This window comes from Clavelina lepadiformis, chromosome 8 (assembly GCF_947623445.1).
Source record: "Clavelina lepadiformis chromosome 8, kaClaLepa1.1, whole genome shotgun sequence".
Taxonomy (NCBI): Eukaryota; Metazoa; Chordata; class Ascidiacea; order Aplousobranchia; family Clavelinidae; genus Clavelina; species Clavelina lepadiformis.
This window is the reverse complement of record NC_135247.1, coordinates 17,454,848-17,482,629: the sequence shown is the minus strand read 5'-3', so window position 1 is coordinate 17,482,629 and position 27,782 is coordinate 17,454,848. Positions and strand designations below refer to the sequence as shown.

At 39.5% G+C, this 27,782-nt stretch overlaps 1 protein-coding gene across 4 annotated transcripts; it reads right to left on the bottom strand.

The window, feature by feature from the left end:
• LOC143468679 (sodium channel protein type 4 subunit alpha B-like) lies at positions 1 to 27,782 on the bottom strand. Of its 4 annotated transcripts, none has more exons than XM_076966022.1 (42): positions 27,572 to 27,782; positions 20,557 to 20,696; positions 20,060 to 20,212; positions 19,786 to 19,903; positions 19,094 to 19,190; positions 18,729 to 18,857; positions 17,905 to 18,017; positions 17,246 to 17,402; positions 16,846 to 17,017; positions 16,240 to 16,366; positions 15,810 to 15,864; positions 15,118 to 15,259; positions 14,351 to 14,473; positions 13,008 to 13,124; positions 12,645 to 12,818; positions 11,066 to 11,220; positions 10,703 to 10,833; positions 10,403 to 10,516; positions 10,164 to 10,279; positions 9,698 to 9,845; positions 9,254 to 9,348; positions 9,008 to 9,142; positions 8,569 to 8,742; positions 8,245 to 8,412; positions 7,750 to 7,944; positions 7,347 to 7,528; positions 5,935 to 6,175; positions 5,659 to 5,748; positions 5,195 to 5,297; positions 4,856 to 5,055; positions 4,560 to 4,733; positions 4,332 to 4,454; positions 3,892 to 4,109; positions 3,670 to 3,772; positions 3,382 to 3,502; positions 3,040 to 3,218; positions 2,696 to 2,887; positions 2,510 to 2,629; positions 2,104 to 2,252; positions 1,903 to 2,033; positions 1,449 to 1,685; positions 1 to 1,284 (listed from the first exon to the last, which is right to left on the bottom strand). In XM_076966022.1, the coding sequence occupies exons 2-42, from the start codon at positions 20,668 to 20,670 to the stop codon at positions 179 to 181; spliced, it is 6,891 nt and encodes a 2,296-aa protein (XP_076822137.1). In that variant the 5' UTR covers positions 20,671 to 20,696; positions 27,572 to 27,782; the 3' UTR covers positions 1 to 178. The 4 variants fall into 4 exon arrangements, with proteins under 4 accessions (XP_076822137.1, XP_076822136.1, XP_076822138.1 ...); XM_076966021.1 differs by lacking the exon at positions 27,572 to 27,782 and adding an exon at positions 20,844 to 21,303; XM_076966023.1 differs by lacking the exon at positions 27,572 to 27,782 and adding an exon at positions 21,130 to 21,303.

Below are 27,782 nucleotides of genomic sequence, written 5' to 3'. Positions count from 1 at the left end.
TTCCGGTTTTGAATGCTTTATCATAACACTTCGAGGAACAATGCTACACAAACACATACAACACAAACCACTATCCGCGTATATCAGTTTGATACGTTGACGAAGCGCTACACCCTCTAGAGAAGTTGTGCCGCGGTTAAATTCGCGATTGAAACGTAAGCAAAATGGTAAAATACAGCTAGGAAGCGAATCTCTTGTCATTTTGTGATTGGTCCATATTATTTGACGGCGTGATCACGTGGTTAACTGGGAACTCAGGCGGCGCCCTTACAAGGTTCGGTTTGACGTCAGTCTGATCGTTACGGACGACTGCACCTTGCAATTGTTCGCTGCGGTTGTCATTAAGTTGAACGTTTCCAACGAAAGTCACATCGGATTCGCGGTTCGCTCCGTCGTTATTATTTTCCGCGTCGGACTCCGTATGCTCTGGCGCGAAACTGGCACTAGCTCCGCGGTTTTCTAGACGTGGCGTTCTCGTCATATCACTGGAGCCACGTCGGTCGCCGAATATCGAATTTCTCTGTTTTCCTTTCGCAGCCTCCCCGTGAGGTGTCGATGTTGATGACGCAAACGATGACGTTTCCAGCGGAGACGTAGTCGATGGTGTTGACGACATCAGCTTCAGGAACTCGTCATTTTCCTGGTGGAAGGCGTCTGGACGACGGCCGGCGAGTTCTGCTTCCACCAGCATGGAAGGTCTCGAGTATAAATCAGAGTTGTTGGCCGTCACGACTCGATCGTAAGTCGGTGGAGGCAAGATTTTTTTCCCGTTGTTGTCATTTGAATTTTTTTCCTGGTCCGACAATGTGACACCTCCTGGTGCATTGGCGTTGTCATCATCGTCAAAACTCCCCTTCTCGCTGGTGAGCATGAAGGAAGAATTCATCCTCACAGACCTCACAATTCGAATTTTACGCCACCATTTCTGGATCTTAACGGTGGACAACTCCTCCTGTTTCCTGCGAAGAGTGGTCGTGATCGGTTCGTAGGATGCCTTGGATGGATTGGATGCCATAAACTTATCCTCCATCTGGGATCTAAGTCCCTCCAGCTCTTCCGATTCACCAAGGACCATCTTGGTGAGCGCAAAGAGCACGTCAAGACAATGAAGTCTGTCTCCCATGACCATCGGAAGATCCATGGCTGTCAAGCTTCCCCCGTTCGGCTTCGCAACTCGCAGAGGCGGTTCCAGGCTATCGACAAAGTCCGAAAGATGCTCGTACGAGATGAACTGGGTGGCCTTTGCATCAAATCGCTCCCAAACCTCGTAGAACATTTCGAAATCTGCCAAATAAAAACTTTCAGAGCTAACCAATCAGATATTTTATAATTTAATAAAGAATTTAATTTTAAGTTTGTTTTTCTCAAAATTATGTCCATTATGAAGGCGAGGAAAATATCCAAGCACTGAAAAAGTGACAAAGTGAAGATATAATGACATCCTGTACCATCTTCTCCAAGAGGGTCCGTACTCTCCTCCGTTGCAACGCCGAAGTTTTCCAGGATAATCGCGATGTACATGTTGACGACGATGAGGAAAGTGATGATTAAATAAGTGACAAATAAGAAGACACCGATTGAAGAATTACCGCAATCTCCTCTCGAATAATCCCCGGGACGATTTCTAAGATCGGGATTACAATCCGGTGGATTCTGCAGGATCGGCATCAAAAGGCCGGCCCAACCTAGAATAAAGCACGGGCTAAAATTACTCGATTGTGTCATACAATGTACGCTTGCAACGTCGCCAACCGGATCACTGATCACTTTATGAAAAATTTCTTCTTCTTCTCATACCGTCAAAAATGAATCAATCTTAATATTTTTCGTTCGTTGACCTAAATTTCCTTTATGTTCAGGACGTTTTGTCTGTGACTGGATGATGACGTAAGTGTTACATACCTGCTGACGTAGTGACCATGAAGAGACAAAGAAAGGAATTTGCGAAAGTCTCGAAATTAAACAAGTCGTCCATAATGCCCCCGCGGTGAACGAAAGCAAACTGCGACATGCCAAATATGGAGTAGATAAACCTGTGACGTACAGCGATAACGTCATAATTACGTCACAATATCGTATTGAAGCGATGGTTACGTCACTGACATGACAAGCATCAGAAGAAGGGCGATATTGACCAGGGCCGGAAGTGACATCATCAGAGCGAAGAGAAGAGTCCGGATGCCCTTGGCTCCCTTAATGAGACGGAGTATGCGGCCAACTCTAGCCAGCCGAATTATCCGAAAGAGAGTCGGCTGATGACAAAATAGAATTATGAGATGCTTAATTTACCGGACTGGGTGAAACATCAAGATCTTTCATGACCTTCAAACATCATGATCTTATCACGATTCTGTAAAGACATATTTCATAGCTGATATTGTGGGCAACTTAAACAGCATAGAAAGTACAGTTGGTCCGGTTTAGGGTGTGAGGTTAACCATGGCATTTTGCTGTGAGACTGCCGATTTCGATTTGTACAGAAATTAACACCGAAGTGAAATTATCTTACCTGGACGAAATATTTTCGTAATAACTCTCCCATGGCGCTCCCTCCAATGGACAAAATAACCACAACGAAGTCAAAAACATTCCAAGGATTTTTGAAATAATGATGACGGAGCGCGAAAATCTATGAACAATGGTGGTTAAAGTGCTTGTACAAAACTCTTCCGATCGTTTTTCACCCAAAGCGAACCTTAATTATGGCTTCCCCTGTAAATATGGCCACAAAAACGTAATTGATGTACTCCAAGACGGCTGTGAAGTCCGGAGGCATATTGTGGTACTCGATCATCATTGTAATCATGTTTGCAATTATGAGAATCATGATCGCAATTTCGAACATTTGATGCGTGATGATATCGAAAACCCAAGCCTGGAACTTGTTCTGGAAAACGGAAAAACTCTTTCGTTTAAATTGTTCGACTTATACAGAGTGAAGTGGTAAGAAGTATAGTGACTTAAGAACAACTAGGTAATTAATTTATAATTGGGTGATGTTATTTATGCTTCTACAAATGCGACAATTTCCATTTGCACCTTTGGTCTTGGGACTGGTTTTTGTGGTTTCTTGGAACCCAATTTTTTCATGGCGTTGTAGTATTTTCTTTGTTCCTCGGTCATGAAGATGTCCTGCCCGCCCAGTTTCTTCTTTTGCTGGTTAAAATTCTCAATAATGACGCCGATGAAGAGATTTAAAGTGAAAAAACTCCCGAAAACTAGGAACAAATTTACACTTATAATTACATTTTTACACAGTCCCTTCCTCCGTAATCAAGCTGTTCCTGCAAATGGGTCAAATTTTTTCAAATTTGAATTTTTGTGCGAATCAAACTTTCAAGTTTAGAAACAGATTGTACAAAACACCCAAGAAACTCTCACCAATAAACGCCACGAAATAGTAATAAGCGCCCACACTGTACTCAAAGGACGGTTGTTCGTCCTGCGCGGTCATATCGACCGCGTCATACATAACAGCCATCCAGCCTTTGAAAGTGGCAACCTCGAAAATGTAAACAATAATTTGAAAAGTTATTTCGTTTAGTTCCGTATATTATGTTAGCCGACGAAGAGTACCACGTTTATAGAGCGCAGAGTGCTACGTTGTTGCTTAGAATACAAAATATTAGTTGAAAAGCGAATGTTTCAGATGACTTGTAGGCTTAATACCTGCATCAAGGCAAGATATCCTCCGAACGCGTTGTCAAAATTAACGTTGTTATTGGTCCAAACTATCGTAGGGTCAAACTGATTAATTTCGTAACAGACGGTCCTGAAATAGAAACAAAAACAATTACAATAGAGAAAGGTTTCCTTGTGTAAATGTGTGATTGCTAAAGCTCTATGACGTAAGTGTGTGTTTAGTTTCGCACGAACACAACTGAAATTTACTTGTTGATATTTTCGTAGAACTGCGTCGAGTTGTCTGGAAATACGTGCGTGTAGTTTTTCCAAGCCAGCTTCTCGCCAGTCATTCTGTTAAGGCATTTCTGAAACTTGCCGGCAAATAGATTGACCCCCATGATGGAGAAAATGAGCCAGAATATCAAACAAACCAACAGCACATTTACAATGGATGGAATTGCGCCAATCAGGGCGTTTACCACAACCTACGTCATGAAAAGGCATGAGAGTCAGAAGCACAAAACTATGGCGACATGTTTTTGTTAAAGGTTGCTGTGAAATGTTGCTAAAACAGCCAACAGACAATCTGTAAACGTAGAGATTGCGCAATGTCCGAACTTGCCCGCTTTAACGAATAGATTTCTAAACGATTTTCAAACGTAAATGGTCCCGAAATTTGGCTACATAAGGCCAAGACATTGCGTTACCTTCATTCCTTCGAAGCGAGACATCGCACGAAGAGGCCGCAAGGCTCTCAGGGTACGCAAGGACCTGATACTGGAAACGTTGTTCAAGTTGGTCATCTCTGCTACCAGGCCCACTATCGACACCTAGCGGTATGTGAAAAATAACTAAATTCCTTTAATTTAAATTCCAAGCAAAGGAAAAGTTAGAATACAAATAAAAGTAAATAAATCAATTTAAAATGATCTTACCCCGACGATGAAAAAATCAAGCCAGCACCAGGCGTTGGTGAAATATTTCTTGAAACCATAAGCGACCCATTTCAAAAGCATCTCAAAGATAAACACGTAGGTGAAAATGCGATCGGCGTACTTCAGAATGCTCTTTAGCTGTTTTCTATCGTGGTAATAAACGTCCTCAAATGCCTGAAAGGAAAAAAAAGATTTCGGATTAAAAGTGACAGAGCTGACGCTGGAATTGACGCCTTCGCACACACAGCGAACTCGTGCGGTTATTTCAATCAAAGTTTTCTACAATTAAAACTCACCAGGGCGGCGCTACTGAGCAGGATCATAAAGATGATGAAGGTTTCGAACCAGGAGTGCTCGACGATCCGGAAGCAGATCTTTCTCGCGTTCCACCAGACTCTGCAGCATCCGTCTTCCGGGATGGGAGGATCACAGAAAGGAAACTTCGCGACGCATTTCTGCGGCCAGCAGGAGGCCGGTTCGTCAGCGATTGTATTATCTGTTTACAGAAAATTTTTGCAGTGTCGTTTAACAAATCAATTGTCTGGTTATATGTGGATGTGTTTGTGTGTGAAGGCGTAAACTTTAAAAGGTTAGTAAAAGTGAGTTGAATGTGAGACAATGAAACCTTAACGTACTGTCAGCTTGGTTAGCCTTCCCACCGCCATCTATCTGCATTCTTTCATATTCGCTATTGCTTATAGTTGTGCACGATTCACTGTCATCGCTCACGCCCGACCTCTAACGGACAAAATATAATAAGATAGTATCAACATGGTGGTGAAAATAAAAACACGAACGCAGCCATTTACCACTTACAAAAAAATTCATCTATTCAGCCCCTATGTTTATCTATGTTTACATAGATCTATGTATCTATGTTTACATAGATCATCTATGTTTACACATTCCCTAGCACCCACTCTTGAAAGACGTTCCTGCTACATTATAAGGTTGGGTGGAAACTTTAATTATATTTCCTTTTAAATCAGGGTAAATTAATTCGAAAAGCGTTAGAAATATAATTACTTAATACGTTACATAAATTCTCGTTACAAAAATAAATACATAAAAATGTCTATTTAATGAGATTCTTATGTACCTTTGTTAAAACACTTGAATCGTCGGATTCGCTGTCGGATTTGTTTTCGAAATCGGAATCCAGGGATGCTATGGGGACTTTTTCTACGTCCTAACAACAAATAAAAAAAGTTTTTTCTATATTTTTTTATGCAACCAAAGCAACCAAATTACAAATCTATCTTCACATGAGTGAGGTTTATTACAAAGTTTAATCGCACTTTATGGGAGTTTGTTCCAGTAACGAATTCGCGCTGAAAAGAGTTTCTATGGACACAAGAAAAAGTCATCTTTATACCTTTGTAAGATCTTGTTCTATCCGACTGTTGCTCCTATGATGAAACGAAATCTCATATCTGCATTCAAGCGTGTTGGCCGGACGTGACGTCACACCTCCGTCATTCTCAAACGCGCATGTGCTCGGAGGCTCAACGAGTACGGTAACAACATCCGTCCTTTGCATCGAGTTCGTATTGCAAGAGGAATCCACCGCCTTCACGTCAAGTCCGATTGATTCAGGAGAACCTTTCAATTTACGGCTACAAAGAAGAGCAAGTCACTGGTCCAGGCAGGAGCAAGCCAGAAAAGGGAAAATACTTTTTGGACTCTTTAATCTCTAAGTTTAAAAAGAACCTATGCCTGAGAGAAATCATTCTTTCTATAAAATATATTCAGTCTTGCAGTTTGTTGTGCTACAATCTGGAGGAGCTATAGCGACTGTATGAGACGCAATGTTCAATGTCACTACATAGCAGTAGTTCTGCACAAGTTAACGTGATGACACCAGCTTTAAACAAACATTTAAATGATACAGATTGGGTGGAAAATGTGTACTTTTATAGTTTTTTGTCAATTCCACAATAACTCGCCTACTCCCTCATATTTTTAGGTAAATCATCAATAAAAACTCAGTGTTTTGTCGAAAAGCATCATTGGGTTCAACAACTCGATATATTTTGAAAGAGAAGAAAAACATTGTAGAAGCACACTTTGCAACAAAATCTGTTTGAGGGGGACTTTTCCGGCAAATATCCTCCCAGCAAACTCATAATCAGGTGTCAAACTCAAATCATAGATAAAACCTCGGACTTTTATCTCGCAGTATCAACGGCTCCAACAACTCGATACATTTTGAAAGAGAGAGTAAAAATAGTGGGAGCATATTTTGCTACGAGTTTTGTTATTTTCAATCAATGACAGTTTGAAATGAATTTTTCTGGGAGAAATTCTCCCAGCAAACTCACAATCAGAAGCCTCTGTTATAAAACTTCTGGGATGCAAGAAGCGTTGAGAATAAAAATAAAGGACAGTGTGGAAAGCCACGGCTTACAAGGACAGCTAACAACATAGAGTTCCTACGACGGCGTTTGGAGGACTTTCTGTGTCCCTGTAGCTGTCCGGGAACGCCTGGCCGTGAGTGTGCTGGGGGGGAGAGGGATTTCTGGTGGAAATCTTTCTCAAACTATCACAAGGTGACGACAATTGATTTTGTTGCAAAATAATTATTCAAATCGGCGATCCGATCAAAAGTATTATTTTCTCTTTCAAAATACATCGAGCTGTTTGATGCATTGATTGATGCTCTATCAATGATTTACCAGAAAATGAGAGGTAGATGAGGTGTCCTGGAACTGGCAAATCATTTTACAAGGAAAACATTTTCCACCCGCCCTGTATTTAAATGGCAATCGACGGTGGGTGGTAATTTACCGGCAAGATATCACGATGGTCTCTTTACAGCTTCTCGCTTTGCTCCGGATGAAAACGATCCAGCGTTTTATCCTGATAACACTCAGCTGGATGCTGTTTGGTGGCTCCTCCTCCGATGTATCCGACGAGAAGCTGTCGGCGCTGAATGAACTCAGGAGCAAGGCCAGAAAGAGGTTGAGGACCTGATCAAGTGAGAGCTTGAGATGAGGGAAATAATCTCGCTCGCTTTGAACTGTTTCCTACATCTCTCTTCGCGCAATCTCATATATTTGCCTTTACTGGGCGACTTAGTTAACAAAATGCAAATAAAAGTAATTGGATTGCTTATTACTAGTAAAATAAAAAATATTTACCGGTAATACAACAACAACAACAAAAGGACTTCAATTGGACCGGTCATTACCACTAAGTTGCCAACGACTTGCACGAGCATGAAGAAAGGGATGCAAAATGCAGAGATGTCGAATCCAGTCGCATCTCTACCCGTCTCCATGCAATCCCACATCGTCTCGATCCACTCGCCGCAGAGGATCCGGAACACGATGAGGAAAGAGTGGCTGAAGTCCTTCATGTGCCATCGCATTGCTCCTTCCGGATCCTGAAGCAAAAAAATATCAGCCGTTATTGGGAGTTCCCCCATTTCGAGAAACGCAGGTGATTGTCTTCTTTTGTGTTCAGGTTCTCGCGCTAAATGTTATGCATATTACTCACTATGCATGTCATAATGATATGCTTCTCGGGCGATAGCATAAGATTAAAGTGGTAAGTTGCCTTATTTCATCAATTAAAAACATTAAAAACAAGGTTATATACTGAAGACCAACTTCAACCATTCTAAAATTGCTAAAAATTAAAAATCTGACACCACTCCATCGTTTAACTGCACGCGTGGACTTACAAATGCTTTGTATTTGTCGCGAAACAGTTGCATTCCCACCACAGCAAAGATGAAAAGTAGAATGCATAGAACAAGGGTCAGGTTGCCGAGTGAGCCCATCGAGTTTCCAATGATCTTGATCAGCATGTTCAGAGTCGGCCAGGATTTTGCGAGCTTGAAAACTCGCATCTAAAAGACACGATTTTTTTATCGATTTTAAAAGCGAGCTAGATTTTACGTTTGCACAAAGTTTGTCTTATCGCACAGGCAAAAGCAAAAGCAGTAATAAATGTTCATTAACCGGAAAAGCACTTGATAGGAATTTAATTGTTAACCAAAACTAACCAGACGAAATGTCCTCAGCACTGACACGCCCGGCAAGTCGCTCATGACCAGTTCAAGGAGAGAGACGGATACAATTATGCTGTCGAAGCAGTTCCAAGCTTCTTGAAAGTAGTAGTATGGTTGTAAACCAATCATCTTTATGACCATCTCCATGGCGAATATAACGGTAAAGACCTGGCATGGTGGTAATGGTGGTGATCATTTTGACAAGACACAGCCCTACTACTTGTTAGGCAAATACGGGAGGAGAAAAGATACGCAAAATCAAGTTTTTGAAGCCTAAAGAAATGTTTATGTAAGATTACGGACATTTGGAAGAATGCATCACCATTTTTTACATAGGTAGGGATGGTGTGCAAACTCATAACGAATTAAAAACATTTTTTCCATCTTATTATTCCAACCACATGTGACAAGGAAAACTACAAAGTGAACTTACGTTATTGGCGGTCAGCAACATAACTTTGTATTCGTCGGTGGCCGGGTGTTTCTCCATAGCCATGAATGTCGTGTTGACAACGATGCAAAGCGTTATCATCAGGTCGAAGAACGGATCGTCGCATATCAACCTCATCTATTACATCATAGCCACTGCGTTAAAACCAGACAAACACACATACACACACACAATACACATACACACACACAAAGCGCATGCGCAGTTAGATTCGGGAAAAAATCTTACAAATTTTTGAACTTTGACCCAGCATCCGCAGCATTCCCAGATGAGTAAAAGTCTTGTGATGCGGCGCCAGAGTCTTCCGCTTTCTTCTTCTTTTTCTAAACACAGAAATATTTTCCAACTCATGATCGCTGATAATTGTTTGGCGCAAGAACGTTGTCAATCAACATTATCTGGGTAAGAGCCGTGGTCACGGTTCAAACAAAATCACGACATGACGTCAAAACTAAAAAGTTTTAAACAAGATAAGAATTTATTTTTTGGCAACAAAAGACCAGCAAAGACTGGATGCATCCATTCTTGAGTGGGAGCAAAGCAAGAAAAAGAAAGAGTGAAAAAAAGACTGGGAGAAGAGCAATAAAAGCATTACAACCGTAAGAAGGACAATCGAGAGTGGAATAGGGCACAACTCCACACAAAAAGAACAGCTACGCGCAGCAAGCTCACCACTCATGAGGGAAACTCTACTTCGAGCTTGCTCTCTCAGTCTGAGCAGTTCCGAGTCCGATAGGAGGTCAATTGAGTACATGCGTTGTCTTTGCGTGCTTGGTCTCAGCGTATCCATGTGATTTTGTTCGCTGTCGATGGACAAAGACTGAAAAAGGATAAAATTTATCGAGAAACAAGATTTTTTTCTTATCATGGATATAATGAGATTTTCCTGAGTGATGTCATAATCTCTGTCGAATGTGTCACGATAAATGTCGGATTTGTGATAACTATTGAGAATTTTTCAAAATTTTGAAACACTAATTTACTCAGTTGATAACAATCTTTGATCTAAGATAAATTCATTTTCGCATTTGCCCGCCTCGACTTCCAATTAAAAGGAATTTTGGTCACGAATCCGGCCCTTACCAAAACGACATCGTGGAAACTTTACCTTAGCATCCCAATACCACCCTAAACCCACCTCCATTTCATTAACATTGTGGAGTAGAACATCCGGACAGTTGTTTGGGTGTCTTTGGTAGTGAACAATACTGACCGTCCCGTTCCGATCAACAGCTGTGCCGTTGCTATCGCGTTCTGCGAAAGAATTGCAAAAAATTGCGCACAACGGCGTGGATTAGTTGGAAAAAGGTCTAACTAGAGTCAATGGAAAATTTTATGTAGCAACACAAGCCATAGTTGAGCAAAAATCGTTTGTACCTGCCATATGCACGTGATGACTCAACTTATCTACATGCGGCGATTTCCCCAGAATGACGTCATCAATACTCAAATGATCGGAGTGTTCGTCATCACCAAAATCAGAATCATGGCCTGCTCGGGAAAATAAGATTAGGATGAGTTTGTTTATGAGTGCAATATACCAACAAATTTAATTCCGGAGAAATTACAGTGAGCGAGATTTCGAGAAATATATGCAGAAAAAAAAAAAAAGAAAAAAAACAAAAAACTCAACAAAACAAAGAGACGCAAAATACGCAAAAGTAATTCTTCAAAAACCTGAATTGTTGCTACTTTTTCTCTTGCCGAAGCGACTGCACCGCTCAACAAGTTCCACGCTATCGTCAGTATGACAAATAAATTCTCTCTTTCTCACTATCGGAGACATCCTCAAGCCTCGTAGTGACGGTCTGCAAATGCGGAAAAAATCCTACGTTTAAAACCAGCACTCCTTAAATGCTATAACCAGACATAAAAATACTCAATAGAGATTTAATTGTTTTTGCATCTTCAAGTACGCAACATTGAAACACACAAACATGCACAAGCAAATAAACGAGCATGTAAGATACATATTTAGAAGAAAAACCGCTAGGAACCTGCTAGGACATTACTTCTTGTTTACACCAAGAAACCCTTTACCTCGGAGTGATGTTGGGACTCTTTAGGATGCTGTGGGGATGGGGGATGTGGGCCGCCTCCAAGTCATCATGATTGCTCTGATGAATCTGTGCCACGGCATCATTAATTAATCCGGACCTTATGTGAGGAGGAGCGTCACTGGCATCCCGTGCAATCTGTGGACACAGCACAAAATTCTAGAGTTCGTTTGGTGTATATATCGTTTGGTGTACAGTATGCGTGTGGCAAGGAAGGAGGCTTCATATCTTCCGCATTTCGAGGCTCCTGATACATTTCAAGTTGAAATATTAATTAAACCAGGTGGACAGCTCTTATTGGTATTACAACCTTTTCCGACCTGCTTGTGAGTAACATAATAATTTTAGGCAGGATCATATACTGTTTATGTAAAGCCAAATTGAGAAAGATTAGTATTTTTCTTGGCAAAACGCTTCACAAAATAGGAGCTAAAAGTACAAGTGGAAAAAATCAGACAAGTTGCTTTTGTGAACGGTTCTTCGGCAGTATTTGAGCACGTCACGATTATTTTGAATAAAAGTCTTCTTGACAATATGCGGGTTTAGAAAACCTATCGAGATATTAATATTTCATGACCGTGTCAAATTTACAATTGGTCTATTTGCTAAACCTAATTTTAGTAGACTTTTTGCCCCTAAAAGCACCCGCTGGCTGAAAGTACAGCTATTTTCACAACAATTGGTGCGCAATTTCGATAGGAGTGTAAAAGTGTTATCTTGCAAACCATTTCTTAATTTTAAACCTCAGCATGTGACCAAGCACAGACCAAATGATCTTTGTCGTTTTAAACTGTAAATCAATTTTGAAGTAACTTACCTTTCTCAAGAATTTCATGAAAGTGTTTTATTTCAAATTTAAAAGTGCATCCATTATTTTACAAAAGTGTGAGCAGTGCAGCAACTTCTAGCCCTTGCGCGCTCTTCGTTCACTTACAAGATGCTTTCAAAGAAGCAACTGAATATTTATGATTTCTATGCAGTTAAAATACCATGTAGGTTGACCTGGCGTGACCCAGGTCCATGATTGTTCACAAAACAAGAGAAAAATGAAACAATCTGGGAATCTCAACAAAGGCCTAGCTTTGCAGCCCATATCTAGCACATTACAAGTAGCTGACCGAAACGCCATCGGTAGACCAACCAATGCTTAACGTTTAGCCCAAGTGTCCATAGTAAAACACCAACTCAAAGCTGCTTCAGTTGTGTTGCAAGTTTGTCGCCTCCACATCTGCTTACTGTATGCCATGCTTACATGTGACGTCATTTCAGATAGCTTTTAAATTTTTGATTGACGCAGGACGAATGGAGGCTGTGGCTTGTAACAATGTGTACGACTTTAGAAGCTTAGTTTTAAATAAACCAATTCTTTTAATTTTTCATTTTACGTGGGAATGACATTTTCAGGTTTAAGTTTTCGTTGAATGGCTCGTTACCACCGACAACATTAACTGCAAGAAAAAGGCGGAGTTTTAAAGCGTCTGTGAGAATCTGGCAAGCATCTTGACTTTGTTGTTTTACGAACCAACCGTCTTACGTCTACATGACGTCATAACACGTCATACCTCGCGGGCTAAGTCGGTAGCCGTTCGTCTGGCGTCTTTCTCTTTCTGTTTTTTCTCGCGCTGGGAGCTTTTACTTGGTCGTTTGTTTCTATTGATCGAAGAATTGTGGTGATGGAATCCAGTGGCGCTTAACGCTGGCGACCCTCGACCGCCACTGTCCGTGGCGTGGCTCGCCTAAGAGTATATCAGGGTCAGATTATGACGAGTTAACATATTACCCTTGAGATGCCATAGCGGGTAAAAAGTTTAACTCGTAAAGGAAATTGCAGGAAATAATTTTCCACAAAATGAAAGTTTTCTTATTTGATATAAATCCGGTTAGCAATTGTAGAATTCGGAGCAAAATATTTAAAAACATCCGACCCGTCGACTTTGTTGTCTGCTTTCCAGTTCTCTTTCGAGTTCGTTTCTTATCGACTCCAGCTGCTTCTTTTTCAATTCAACCAACTTCTTTTTCCGTTCATCCTCCTCGGCAATTATCTGCGAACAACTTGTGTTTTAATGGTGGATGAAGATGGTCAGAAAATAGAGCATTTTCAAATCATGCAAAACGCATTTTAAACCTTTCCAACCAGCAAAGAATTTTAAGCAAAAGGAAGTTAAAAAATTTAACTTAACAGAATAAAAATCTTGTAAACTTGAAAGCGATGTAGCGCGGTCTTTTGCTGAATTTCAAAAATTTTTTCGTTTGTTATTTACGGTCAGGCTTCGCTTTGATTTACAACCCACTGTGTTTGCGTGCAGAAACGAAACGACCACTACCTTACCAGCTTTGAAGAGACCAACTGTGTGTAATCATATAGGTCGATAAACCTACTTAAAAAGCATAAACATTTACAAAGAAATCGATTAAACGTAGAACGCCTACTTGGGTGCCCAGATAAAATTGGCAAAGTAGGCAACTAGTTGTCTGTATGCGTTTAGTCCTAAAAAGTCCTTGGGCGTCGCGAAAAGCCCGGAAATCGATTTCGCATAAAAACTTTACTCACTAATGGAACACAGCGCGTGGTTAAAGTCGCAAAATCGATCAAACAAACCCGATTCAAACGCATTTAAGGCTTAAGTTGTATTTTGGAATTCATTAAAGGCAAAATATGTTTACTCAAACTTTCAACAGCTACGACTAATTTTTCAACTAGCTTTTTCTTTCAAATGGACGTCTCAATTAAATGACGTTAGACGACCGCACTCCTATTTACAGCCACTATGTTACAACACTACTACAGCGTGATGGGCTCTGTATAGTGTATACCGATACAAGTTATAAGTACGTCTGATAAAGGTTGGCTTTCTGAGTGCGGCACCAGCGCAAAAAATACATTGGTGGCGCAAAACAAGCCAAGCTAATTTCGTCAAGGCAGCTCTGCCAAGTTACGTGAAAGGTGTGAAAATGCCAACATCAACCGTAAAGTTGGGGAAATTTGTTCCATAAATAGTTAATTGGACGTCGTCGTGCCCAAATCTGAAGGGAGTCCAAAAAATGAGGAAACTGTCGTGACGTAAATTGTTTGATGGCATTTATTGTTGGGTCTTAATGGAATTTTAATGGGAGAACATCCATTCATATTGAAACCTAACCACAACAGATGGTATTTAGGTAGCTTTATAGATTACTGTCACCGACTGCCGATATAGAATGGGTGACAACCGTTAATGGCAGTTCTTATCGAAGCGGTTTTAACAGTTAAAAGAGACACCAACTCTACCTGATGCTGTTCTTCATAGGCCATGGCAACAACGGCCAGAATGAGGTTGACCAAGTAAAAGGATCCAAGAAATATGACGACCATGAAGAAGATGAGATATAACTGACCGTTCGACCGAATAGTCTGAATAATTCAAAAAGAAAAAAGTCACAAGTGGCTTGGATACATACAGGGCCACCTACACCAAGCAAATAGGGAGTCAAAGCACACTAAGTCGCCCCAACGCCAACATTTTCCAAATAATTATAGACAAACTCAGATTTCCAGCATCATATAAGGCACTCCGCGCTAAGGTATTTCGTTTGTTGTAAGCTGGAACTAGTAATGAAATATTTAGAGGTTAGGTACATCTTTCTATGCACTACGTCCAGTGAAGGCGCAGTTTCGTGTTAATAAGCCATGTTCGGGTCTTATGCCTGGATTATCATCAAAAATTTATCATCCTCACGTTGTCTCAACTTATGGCGAGTGAACTCGTCACACCAAAGTACGTCAAACCCAACTATAATAATGCGCACAGCTGTAACAAAGGGTAACATTCCACGGGAGCTGCTAGCCATTAGTGACGTAAGCGCCGGTGATTTCAGATCACCGTAACTACGTCACGAGTGAGCTCCTAAGTTCGTTGGAGAAACTCCTCACGGCAAAGCTTGCTTGACATTCTCATCATCCGTTAAACTATTGCAATCATGAACGTTGTATGAACACTTATAAAAATACTAGTACACAGTTGATGTGATGACGTCATCGATGACGTCGTAAAGTACCAGCTGATAAAGATTTTCCCAATAGTCCTGCGCCATCAAGCGGAAAAGTGATAGAAATGCCCAGTAGAAGGTGTCATAGCTGGTGTAGCCAAAATTAGGGTTAATACCACCTTCGTAGCAGCTGTAACCGTCCCAGCATTTCCTACATTAAACGGAAGTGTCAGTAGAAGGTGCGAATAGGCAAAAGTGCAATGTCATCATTATATAACGCATAACTGGCTGATTAAGGGGAGGTTTGTAACATCGTCGGTTGGTAAGTTTGCAAATGCTAAATCGTTGTCATGTCAGACTTATTCCAATAAATCACCATTAACGGTGAAACGAGTTGATTGAAACCAATTAAATCGCGTTATTAATCAGCTCAGAGTTCCGAATAAGACAATAATAACTCAGTATATTACAGAATGTCACACCGCTACCGTGAAATAACAATTTCAATGAAGATGATTGACGGCTCATTAGACGACCACATTGCGTCAGATAACGGATAACTACAACATGATGAAAAAGAACAACAAACGGAACAGGCGCGATAAATTAGTTCAAAATCTCTGAAATAGTTAAACTAAAGCAGAGTAAGCGCGATTCTTATGTAATGTAATACATGTAAACAACTAAAGAGATATAAAGTGACTTATTATGCGGCTGACTCAAGCCGGGACAAACACTGGATTTGTTTAGACAGCACTCACCCGGCCGACCCGCTACCACACACCAGAGGCGCGTTGTTGACGTAGCAATAGTTACCTGAGCAAAAAGTAAAGATCATGTTTACGCCATAAACATTGACATTTTACTGAGCTACTTTGTGTGAAATACCGGAGATTTTATTCCCACCATCGATTGACCGATAAGGGTAAATTAAAATTCAAATTGCAAGCTTTCAACATAGCAAAATTTTCATAAACGAGTGCACATACCATTTGTCGTGTTTTTACTATTTGTTATCAACGTAATTACAAGCTATAGTTAATACAGTTAGCTATATCCCAATAATGAATGAACAAACAAACAAACAATTATTGTTTACCCGATAATTTGCCACTTAGTACAACGTATATTGGATTTTGTAAACAAGATAAATTTTAAAAAACTAGTATTTTTAATCATCACTATACTCACATTCGTCTCCAACCCAATCAGCGAAGGAAATATCGTTGTTCCAGAATAGGATGTCTTGTTTGGGGCACTTAGTAATGTTTTCGTGTCCATCGCAGGGCATTGGAAGTGATATCAGATGTCCAGGTATCTAGAAAAAGTCCAGGACATTTGCGTGACGCGATTGTTTGCCTGTAGAATTAGTTGTCTGCCTTTCACGGTAATTGAGTTAACAATTGCTATGGAGCTTTTTCCGGTTATTTTGCTGCCGATGCGCGAAGTTGAAATTTGGTTTAAATCCTACATTTAATCAGAAGCTTTTTTGGAAAAAATATTTTCTGTCTGAGTTCAAGATGTTACCACAACTTTCCGAGTCTTATGTGCCCTGTGAACCATAACAAAACCGTATACAGTTTAAGAAGGCGAAAATCGCTATCACATTTGCATTCCATCCTGTTCTATGATTGACAGATTAGCATCTTTTCTTTGAAAGTTTGCTTAAACGTGTAGTGTTGACGAAGATTGCTACAATGTCGACAGGCGTTAGATGCAACTTAAATTATTTTCAGTTCACGCACAAAATTGATTTCAATTCTATGAAATAGATCAAAACCATTCGCGATAACTTACGCTTTCATTGTATCTACTCGAACTGTAAGCAATTTTCTCTCCGCTGTCGGTAAGCAGTGCAAATTGGGACAAGAGCAACTCTGGATCAACTCTATAGTCCCACACGAATATGGGGAAGTTTAGTAAAGTGAGGTTCTTGTTGTACCAACTTTTGTTGAAAGTAGAATTTATGCTGAAAACAATTACAAAACACCAATAACTATTCTGAATAGATTAGATCTTTGTGACGGCACTGTCGGAAATAAATCATACAATAAATAAGCAAACTTTTCACAAGATCAGTTAATAGCCAATGTTTCGGGGTTACAAAGTTATTTGTTGTTAAGAAGTTCCACAAAAAATGGCAAAATTTTAATTCCCTACAAATATTAATCTACGGTGAAAAGAATAGAAATCTTACTCGGGTGGCCACGTCTTTATGCATTTCTTCAACAGGCTCCCTTTGAACAGTTGCAGACCGATCAACGCAAAAACGGCCAAGCAAAAAAGTGTCAGGATCATCACATCTTTTAAGGCCTTGACAGACTCAATCAGAGCTGATACAATCGCCTTCAATCCTGGATGTGTCAAAGTATGATTGATCAAAAGTTTTTTCATCCGCTATTACATTACTGCGATCTACCTAAATCAGGCCAGTAATTGCCACAATATTTCCCATAACATAGCATATACCAATACTCAACACATGTCAGCACACATTACTTTGTCAGTCTATGTCGTAGTGGTGGTGTTAAATGTCGATTTGACCTCACAGCATACAAGTAGTTTGATCGTGTTTTTAGTAATTTGATTCAAAAGGTTGGATGATAAGTTCACATGACTGTTATATGATGTGAACCCAGCATGAACATATCTGACCGCTACATGATGTGAAACTCATGAGAACACACGGATCGAGCACGTTCGAGCTAGTATTGTATTTTTACCCAAATAGTTTTCGACAATTTTGCGAGTCGGTCGGCCCAAGAAAGGGTGAAGAATGGTCTAGAGTCTAGACTCAAGAAGACTCCCTACGTCAACCACAGAGAAAATACGCATAACCTGATCATCTCTACTAACCTGGTATAACTGAGATAGCTTTCAGCGCCCGCAGGACTCGGAACGCACGAAGCGCCGCCATTCCCGGGATTTTGCCCCCTTCCCCAATCTTGGCCAGGGCAATATCCAAGTAACTTTGAAAATGATATGACATTATGATAACGAAATCAAATATTCAAGTGGTGCTGCAAATGAAAGATAGGCGACAGGAAATGACGCATTTAAAATAATGTGAAGGTTAAAAATAAAACGAAAAAAGAAGAGTTTTGTGTTTTTGTGAAGAGATGTGACGTCAAATGCAAACGAATTAATGACATCTTTATCGTCAATGCAAAAGTTTCGGTTCTTGGCCGACGAACCCATGACTCCATGCAATGGTAATTTTACGCTTTTAATGCAATAATTAACCAAAGAAGTAACAATGGCGATCGATATAACGCGTTGAAACTCTGTTTCAAGGACCAAAGCAGTTCAAGACGAAGCGGAAAGTTGGCAGGACTTTGCCGAAAAAATAAACACCTTTGCTCGCAGAGATTGTTTTAAGGGCGCGAAAGACCCGAAAAGCTCGCAGCGCAGCAAGATTTTGAGCTTCAAAGAGGAGAAGAAGAAGAATTTCTCCGATTAATCTGAAGAAGATATTGGAAAAAAGCTGAATAGGAAAAGTTATCGTCTTGGCATCCACAGATTTTGAGCGATTTCAGCGTGTTATTAATTTTCATTGTAAAGCAACTGTTAGCAAATTCTTGTTCATATTAACAAACAAATAAATTGTACATGACACGGATAATCGGTGGTTAACTTTAACTTCACAGTCAAAGGTCACATTTGCTCTGATAAAGACTTACGCAGTTACAATGACGCTGATATCCAAGACGTTCCACGGATCTCTCATGTAGGTGAAAGGGGCAAATACGAATCCGCGTGACAAAATTTTGACAATCATTTCAAATGTGTAAATTCCGAGAAAAATCTTCCTAAAAACCGAAAGAACTTACTCTCGAGTTTGGTCAAAGTCTATAATTCAGTATATCGTAAGATTACAACACAATAAGATGTCTTAAATTCACATACTCTACAGGCATCGTAGCATTGATTTTATTTCAAACGTGTAACTCGGGTCTATTGCTGAAGCGAGGAACACACTTGAGATTACTGTTTAAGTAATTTACAAACCAACCAAGATCAGTAAAATTGAAAGAACAAAACTCACTCCACGTAGGTATCGACCCAAGGCATAGATTCAGTGTCCATAGCCATAAAAATACAGTTGACCACTATGGTGAGCATTATCAAGCCATTGAAGAACGTATAAGCACGAGAGATGGTAAGTTAAGGGAAAAACGGCTGAACTCAGAACAAGGAAGCTATTGGCACCCTTGTGACCGTACGTAAAGCGACATCTTTTACGAAGCAACACTGCTAAGCTATGTACTTGAATGCACGTTTTACTTCATAAGAAACCTCGGGTCAGACCTTCTATTAACTGTGCTTTTTATTACTTAATATGGGCATGATTATCCACAACAATAAAATTTTTCAATGAAGTTTCGTAACTAGTCAGTTCATGTACTTCGTTTAACCTCTTTAAGTTCATCAAAGATAAAAAACTTCGCGGTTTTCATTGAACAGACTATGACAACAATGAAGACAACCGCAAAGTTTTGACCAAAATATGATAACATCAGACTTCTTGGATCTTTGTTATAAAGATTCTTATATTTATCCGGTAAGAAGCCTCTGGTTTCTGAGTTTCTTAGAAGAAAATGAATGCACACCACGCCAAATAGTTTACCAATAAAACCGTAAAGTACATTTAAACATGAATCAGGTTCAAATTTCCACTGTCGTGAGATTCTGTAGACAACCGTAATATTAAAACTGATAAAAACAAAAAAGGATATGGATTAATAAGGGTTTTTAGCGCCGCCCTTCTTACAAAGTTGAGGGGACTGATACAGAGAAGCGCTCTCGAAGCACTGAAGCGATAGATTGAGTACTTGTTGTCCAATATAATAAAAGTCTGCACAGGTGGAAACAAATGAGAAGACATTAGGCGAAAAGACACCGGGAACTCAAACGTATTTTTTTTACACATTATTCGAAACCGTCTTTTAAAAATCAATTACACGTAATGCTATATTTACAAGGGTCCAAAGATTAATGACGTCATAATTACGTTTTTGTCGTGATAGTAGGGGTCAGGGTCAACGAGGGGTACGCAGAGTTGGCTTTCTTCCACGTCTCCTTGGAGATATTCCGGAAGTGTTTTTCCCTGCTCTAGATCTGCTACAGGATCCAACTTCCTTGAAGCCTCTTCCGCTTCATCCTCCTGCCACGTCATAAAGATAGTTGTGATGTGACAAACACCCACATGAAATCACGTTTATTGCTACGATGAGTCATGCCAAATGTCAACAAGGGCCTCTGAGTCATAATAGATGACGTATTTTCGGGTCAAGTTTGAATCAGCAACACAATAGAAATATACCGCTTATGGCGCAAAGGTTGAGTTTTGCATTGGTTTCGGTGTTTTGCAAAAGATGTAGAATCACCATTAATCAAGCCACTGCACTGAAATGCATTATCGGGCAATCCCAGCTCGATCCCGCATTTATTCGCACTTACAACTGCAACCACATTTTTTCCAGGTGTAGAAGAAAGAAAAAAACGAACCTTAAACGTCTTCTTACGGCGTCGGTCATTGGTATTGGCGATTCGTCTCTCCTGTTCTTTGATGAGGTTGCGGGTTAGTTTGACGAATGCTACATCCAACAGCTCCAAGGACATGTCGTCAAACGTTCGTCATCAAGCGTCTGTGACGTAATAGAGCATGTAATGCGAAAAGGCGCGCTTGTAAATTATTATAGGAAAGAAACAAAAAGCAATACTGGAATAAAACAATCACTAGATCGAATAAGACCAAGACAGCTTTTAAATAAATATGATAAAGTTATGAGCACTTATTGTTCTGGTCGAATTATTCGTCCGGTTTTGAACTTATTCCGGTGATGATGTTATTCTCTCTGTGCTCTAAAAAACGCGTCCCTATGACAAACACAACAGATAACGTCTAAACAGCCTTGTTGACGGTCGCCTAAACACAATGAACGACCATAACATCACCCCGCAGAGTCTGTCAACAAAGCGCTTTCAATACACAAAGATCAAATACTTCCATCGAAAACCACATAAGACTGTACGGAACGAAACTCAGTTGAAACTGTAAGGTATATATTTTTACTCAACAAAGATTTCTGCTTGCATTGCCTGGATAAATTCCTTTCACTGAAGGCTGATTGGAGTCTAAAACGTCGTCTTCAGCCACCAGGTTCTGCAGAATTCCCAAGTTCAGTATTTATAATTAAAAACTTTGCTATAACCAGCTCTATGATATTAAGCTTAAATTGGTGAAAAGAACAGCTATGAACCTTATGCCGCACACAAGCTGCAACGGTATATTGCCATACACGATTTCTATTTCACTTGGAGACGTATGTATCCCATGCACTACACAACTAAAGTAGCAAGTCTCTAAATTATATGAACTTTAAACATACATCAATAAAATCCGGAAGATACACCAAGTGAACGGTCGCTTAAACTGTTCCATCAACTCTCCAAAGTAAAGAACTTACATTATGACGTCACAGAGAGTGCCACAACGAAGTTTCCATCGATTCGAAAAAAATTGCACGAAACAACCAACAAATAAAACGTGATTTTTTACCTGATTAAAACGCTAGTTTCACCAAAATGGTTAAAACAGTAGTGTAGCGTACGCATTGCTATACTCTGTCCAATTAGAACGCTGTAATTGTTTTGCCTCTATAAAATGAATCGATATGGTAGAGCTTTTCTCTTATGCAGTCTTCTTCTAGCAAATGGCGTTGAAATATTAATGCATTTCTGAAAAATTACCCTCACCAATTTTCACAACTTGCCTTCGTTGCTCTGTGTGTGGTTTACATGACCAACTTTGAAACTTTGAAAGATTTTACGCAGAGATTCGTTGCCGGCCGAACAAAAGGCCTATAACGTTTACGACCAAGAGCGAGAAACTTTTTGCCTTGTTTCAATTCTTAGAACTAATTTAAGACGACGACGACGAAAAGACAGCCTCATGATAAAATGTTCCGCAATTCAAAAGCACGTGATCACACAACACAAAGAAAACCGACATGGCCGAATAAATCTCCTATCACCGTATTACAGATATATATTACATATTTACAGTTATATAAAAATATTATTATTATTATTATATGTATATTACAAGTATATTAACGTATTACAGATGTGTCTAAGGCTTGCCACATAAGTCGCGTTAATCTGTGGTTAAGTTGTAAGTAACACTTCCGAAACTTTCATCAACAGTTTTTATCCGGGTGGCCTCGAATACTACAACGGACTGGCACAGTTCTGCCGCTAACAAACTGCAGCCTTTAAGATTACCAGAATTCATTGAGACATTTGGAATGCATGAAGCACCCTGAACACAGGCTTTGGTAATCGCAATTTGTTACCAAATTGTCGCAGAAAAATTGATCTTTCATTATGACGTCATAATAAAAAAATAAGGCAAAAGAAAATCAGGTATTAATTATTGATGCGCAAGGGCGTTTTTGTGGAAGGGAGGAACAACTTTTGGGGCAAATAAGTGTGTTCCAAAGCAGACAGGGCGGTCAGGAAAGCTTTGCATATTGCATGAGCTTGTTCAAACGTCTTCTGGTCTGACGATACACTCAAAACGCAAAGTTACCTTCATGCGCTGTCGGCGCCTCCAAAGATTTGTATTTCGGTCAATGCCAACACAAAAACCGTTCGAATCATTGAAAACAGCAAGCCCCATTATTCACAAACGTTACTATAAACTTAAATATTTCTACTTATTCATAAAAACGAAACTTAAGTGAACGGTTTATTTTTAGCTTTTGCATCATATTCCAGCATTGGTTTATTTTGTTTAAACCTTCCATTTGAACGTAATTTAGTTTTGAACGTTTGAGTTTGAAAGATCAAACTATGCGCTTTTACAATCGCCAGTAGCCCAGTACAATAAACTCGAGAAGCGCATCATGGCTATTTCAAGCAAGTCAGATTTCATATTCATCACACAAGCAAGCGAAAGCAGACCTACAGCTACGCGTAAAATTACGACCCCATACAATTATGCGGACATTCTGACTCCTTACGCATGGGTCGCCCCAAAAACGTTGGCGTAGTTGCAGAAAGGCTTGTCACGTGAACAATGTAATGCTGAAATGTCGATGCGAAGACAACGAGTTTTCTTCCGCCACTTGTCCCATGGATGTGAGTTCACTTCAAACAAACATAACTTTTACCGAAAAAATAAGGATTTTACACAAAGATTCTTTTCTTTGTTTTGCTTCGGTGTTTCCCCATATGGTGGTTTTCTATATGACGCCAAATTCCAAAACATATAAATCAGTTTAGAAATATTTAGAAAAGGAAAAGAATTATTTCTAATGAACTTTTAAACAACCGTCGGTTTTGTGCTATAGTCTTATAATAACAACTGTACGAGGTAAGTATGTATAGTTCCAGTAAATCTTCAATGGGTACCTTATAGACCTAATAATATAATATGGCAACCCTTGCGTTTTGAATTTACACCGTTATGATGTCATAATTGTCTGACCTCTGCCACCAATCAATCAATAAACAATTTCCTTGTGACGTACTTGGTGAGGAGGTTTCCGTCCCTTTTTATCGCCGTAAAGCACGTGATAGCACGATAAAAAGCTAGCCACAAAAATTAAACTTTGTAAATTAAAGCGTTCTTTAAAAGATTGTTTAGAGCAGGGTTTCTCAAACTTTTCGGGCCACGGGTCCTTTATTGCAAATCTTTTTTTTATCTTATGTCGCATCAATATTTCCGCCTAACGAACGAGGAAGGATAATACAAACCCGAAAAATAAATAACACTAAATCATGTTTATTAACAACACTGACAACATCAATGAGTTGGATGAAGTTGCTTTTTACTGTGCAATTTATCAATTCTCGGAGCAATTTGTGATAAGAAAACTCATCACGGACCCAAGTTTGGGAAACTCCCTAGTTTAGAGGATTACGTAACAGCTCTGCAATCGGTCATGCATGCCTTGACACCAATTAGATTATTCTCAATTAAACGTCACGTCTGCCAGAGTCATTGGACTTGACCCTACAGCAAACTTTAGGTTCATTTAGATGAATAAATTAAATAATAATAAGACTTAAGCTAAAATAATAAGACAGAAAGCGCAATAAATTTGCCACTGAAGCGAAATCTTTGCAATATCACAAGGCAGGGCCTTATAACAATAAAATAAAGAAGAATTGAATTATAGCAAAGTATTTTCATGACAATTAAATTATGCGGTTGGTATTAAATCAAAACAACAAAACAAGACATTTCTTCATGATCACGAAATATTTGCTGACATTTCAGAAAACGTGTGCGAAGCGGTGGACCTCTTAATTGTGAACAGAGGAAAATCATTTTCCATTTGCTTGAACTTGCAAAATAAAGTTTCAGTTTCAACACTGAATGCTGAACCTAATGTCTATAAGTGACGTGCGCTGCAGCCTACAATCGAGGATATACCTTTAAGTGATGTTATATATGTTTTTCAAATTTAACGCAATCAAAAGTATGAGAATGTACCCTATGTTCGCCTTCCCATCACAAACCATTGAATTTAGAGTAATAGAATTGACAAAACAAACTGTGGTAAGTTGTAAAAAAGGAATCGCTAAATTAGAGCATTTCTGATGATTTTAAAAAATATTTAGAAAGGCTGGAATAGAATATGCAAGTTTCATTTCACCAAATGAACCTTCAATCTCTATCATTTCCCTTATAGCGCATTGTAAGTTAAATGAACAACATACGGTTTCAAATGACAGACAACGTTATATGCGTCCCAAGCGGTGGTGCCGGTTGATCATTATTGTTAAATAAATGTTTTTATTGTCCCTCAAACAGCCACACAACGGTCGACGTTGAAGAGCATAAATGTAATCGATTTTTAAACTAAATCAAACTTTGACGTGGGCGGGTTTTAAAAGGGTAAATGGCAAATCATATTTTGAAATTTTTTTCCCATCCTGGTGTCGATTCAAGAAATTAGAATAAAATAATTTCCTACTCCATTGCTTGGCGGCAATGTCCAGGCTAACATCCATATACACAACATCGTAAGGAAAACAATTAAAACGCACTTACACATTTGTATAGATTTAAATTATAGAAGATGAAATAGGAAGTACTTAAGTTGTATGTTAAAACGAGTCTAGTTAATGAATGTAATGTTTAAAGTTTCAGAGTGATAGCTTGCATGCAAAACACTAGGCAAATTTTTGGGAGTACACTGTAGCCTCTCGCAGGCCACTGGCACTTCAAGAAGGCACCACAAACGCAAAAGTCTACGCAGCTTATTAGGATATATACTCGGAACATCGGTAATAACTATCAAGGTGTCAGTCGGCCGCATATGTTTGGATATTATCAAGTGGCAGACTAGCTCAATCGCTACAACATCCAGGATGAAAACACATACAGATTACACGAAAAGGCAAATCTCAAGTGGCCAAATCCAAACAAAGTTAATTAGCTTTTGTCCTACTAACAAAAACACTCCATACATGAAGTCTGGCATTCCAATAAACGAACAACAACAGGTTACTGATGAAACCGCTGTTCAATTACGGTGTACTTCACCCCAAGTTGGTTGCTGAATCACAAAACGCTCTCGTTCGCTATCGCGTCTCAAGAGAAAGCAAGATACCCTAAATAATTAATAGAAATTAGGCTCAAGTTAGGGTCGGTTCAGACGCTTCTCCGTGGAGCGAGATTTTGTTTCTTCTTACTTTATTCGCGTCGCACTTGCTGCGTACGCCAAGCAATCACGATGCTACGTGAAAGGGACGCATAATTAGCCGGATAATTCATATCAACCGAACAACCGCATCGTCAATCGATATTAAAGTTCATGTAGCGGTTATGCGCGCACACAAGACATCAGGCGTTCATATTAACTTTCTCAAAAGTATCAATGTCGTATGCTGCCGGTGAAAAAGAATAAACGACTGAAAAAGCCGCTTGAACGAAAATGAGAAAATAATTTTGATAAAATTACCGTTTCTGATAAAGCCCACATCTCTGCCTAAAGGGGATAAAAGACGAATAGCTCTATCTAAATAGATATTGACAAGAGTTTTGATCAGTCTTGTTAACCTTGGTCTCCAATGCTGATTTAACTAAATGTCTGCCCGAGGTAAATGTGGGATAATTAATATGACGTAATAATCACGAGCAGGCTAAAACCGAACAACTGCAGACGACGGATTGGGACAGGGAAGCAAATTGCATCTATTCATTATTCAGAATATCTTCCTCGGCGGCAGGGGGAAATGTAGTTGCTCTTGCTACAGCTGACGTGACAGGCCGTAACGTCGACACCGAAATGATTGTAATTTCCTTTGTTGGAAGCTTCCGTCTTCCTACTGAAGCTGTCTACGAGTAATATAATCCAGTCCAACTGTCCTATTGTCACACTTGGCCATGTACCTCTATGTGTAGATCCTAGCTATCAACCTGACACCTAATAGGCCTAAACCTTCGCTTTTTCAAGTTTAATATCGTTTTGAATAACTGGTGTTTAAACTGGGCGACTTTGACAACAATTCTATGGCTAGCAACTGTGCGTTTGAAACGCTGTAACAGGTGTTAGGTCTATGAGAATATTACCATTTAAAACAGAAACACTGTAATGTCGTTAACCAGGCAAAGGCCAGCTAGTCATCAAAAAAAAAAACAGAAAACTGCTTCGAAAAAGGTTGCCCTGTAGACCTTCCGCCTCAGTTATTTACTTCGCACTGCAAAAATAAAGTATTAAACAAGTAGTGTGTTAGAAACTTAATTGTCGATCAAGTTTCAAAACAAATTTGGAAGATGTCCGAAAACTTGCTTTTAATTATTGAGACGGTTACGAATGTTATTGACGATCAATTAAACAGACACATTACGTAAACAAAACAGCTTACTTCGTCAAAAAACTGAAGGTAACCTGGTAAGGATTGCGGAAAAACACTCAACACACTCGATTTGATGTGGCTTGGTGGAGTTTTTCGTAAAACGTACCAAACAATTGGTTGGGGCGCAAAAAGGTCATGGACTTTTTTACCGGAATTTTATCGAAAAGAGATAACTTCATGCAACGTTTTCTCTCTTTGAGGCAAAATAAAAGCGGCCAGAAAATATTCGTCAACTTAATTTTTTCCATGATGCAGAAAAGTTTTGAGTGTTGATATTGTACCAGAAAGGTTTTTAGGACACAGTCTCAAAACATACAAGCAGGGCTATATCGCTAGCACGGAATCAAAATGCGGTAAAGCATGTTTGTATGCGTGAACAAAGCTATCAGCTAATCTCTATAAGCCACTTAACAGGCTCACAAAATTGCTCGAAGGCATGTATTATAGTTCAAAAAGTAACAAAAATTCTGTCAACATATTTCTTGGCCTATGACATGACAAGTCTCATTATTACGCCTCTTAAGTTATCAATAAAGCATTGATGCCTTTCTCAGAATCAAGACTTCGGTGCTGCGATAAATTAACAAATTGCTCTAAAATGAGCTTTACACCAATTATTCTAAACCACTATATAGCCTACGCTTACCTAAGCCTCACACAATGTTGAAACTCTCAGTTTTGGCAGCTTCGTTAGTGGGTGGTAAGTTATGATCTTGTTAGGCAAACTGCTAATAACCTCCCAGGAAAAGCATAACCATTTAAGTTAATGGACGAAAACGGAGCTAACTAGCCTGATACGGCTCTTGATGTATTCAAGCGACATCGCCTTTTCTTCTTATCGATTCAGCCTCAGTGTA

Bases quoted from the DNA above. Each gene is read 5' to 3' on its own strand.
- LOC143468679 (XM_076966022.1), bottom strand. From the start codon at position 20,670: ATGTCCTTGGAGCTGTTGGATGTAGCATTCGTCAAACTAACCCGCAAC. The intron at 14,474-15,117 runs GTACTTTACGAC...TGAATTATTCAG, and splicing joins GGGAAAATCTTTATCAGCTG to ACTATTCGGTCGAACGGTCA. The intron at 3,773-3,891 runs GTAAATTTCAGT...TTTCTATTTCAG, and splicing joins TTCTACGAAAATATCAACAA to GACCGTCTGTTACGAAATTA.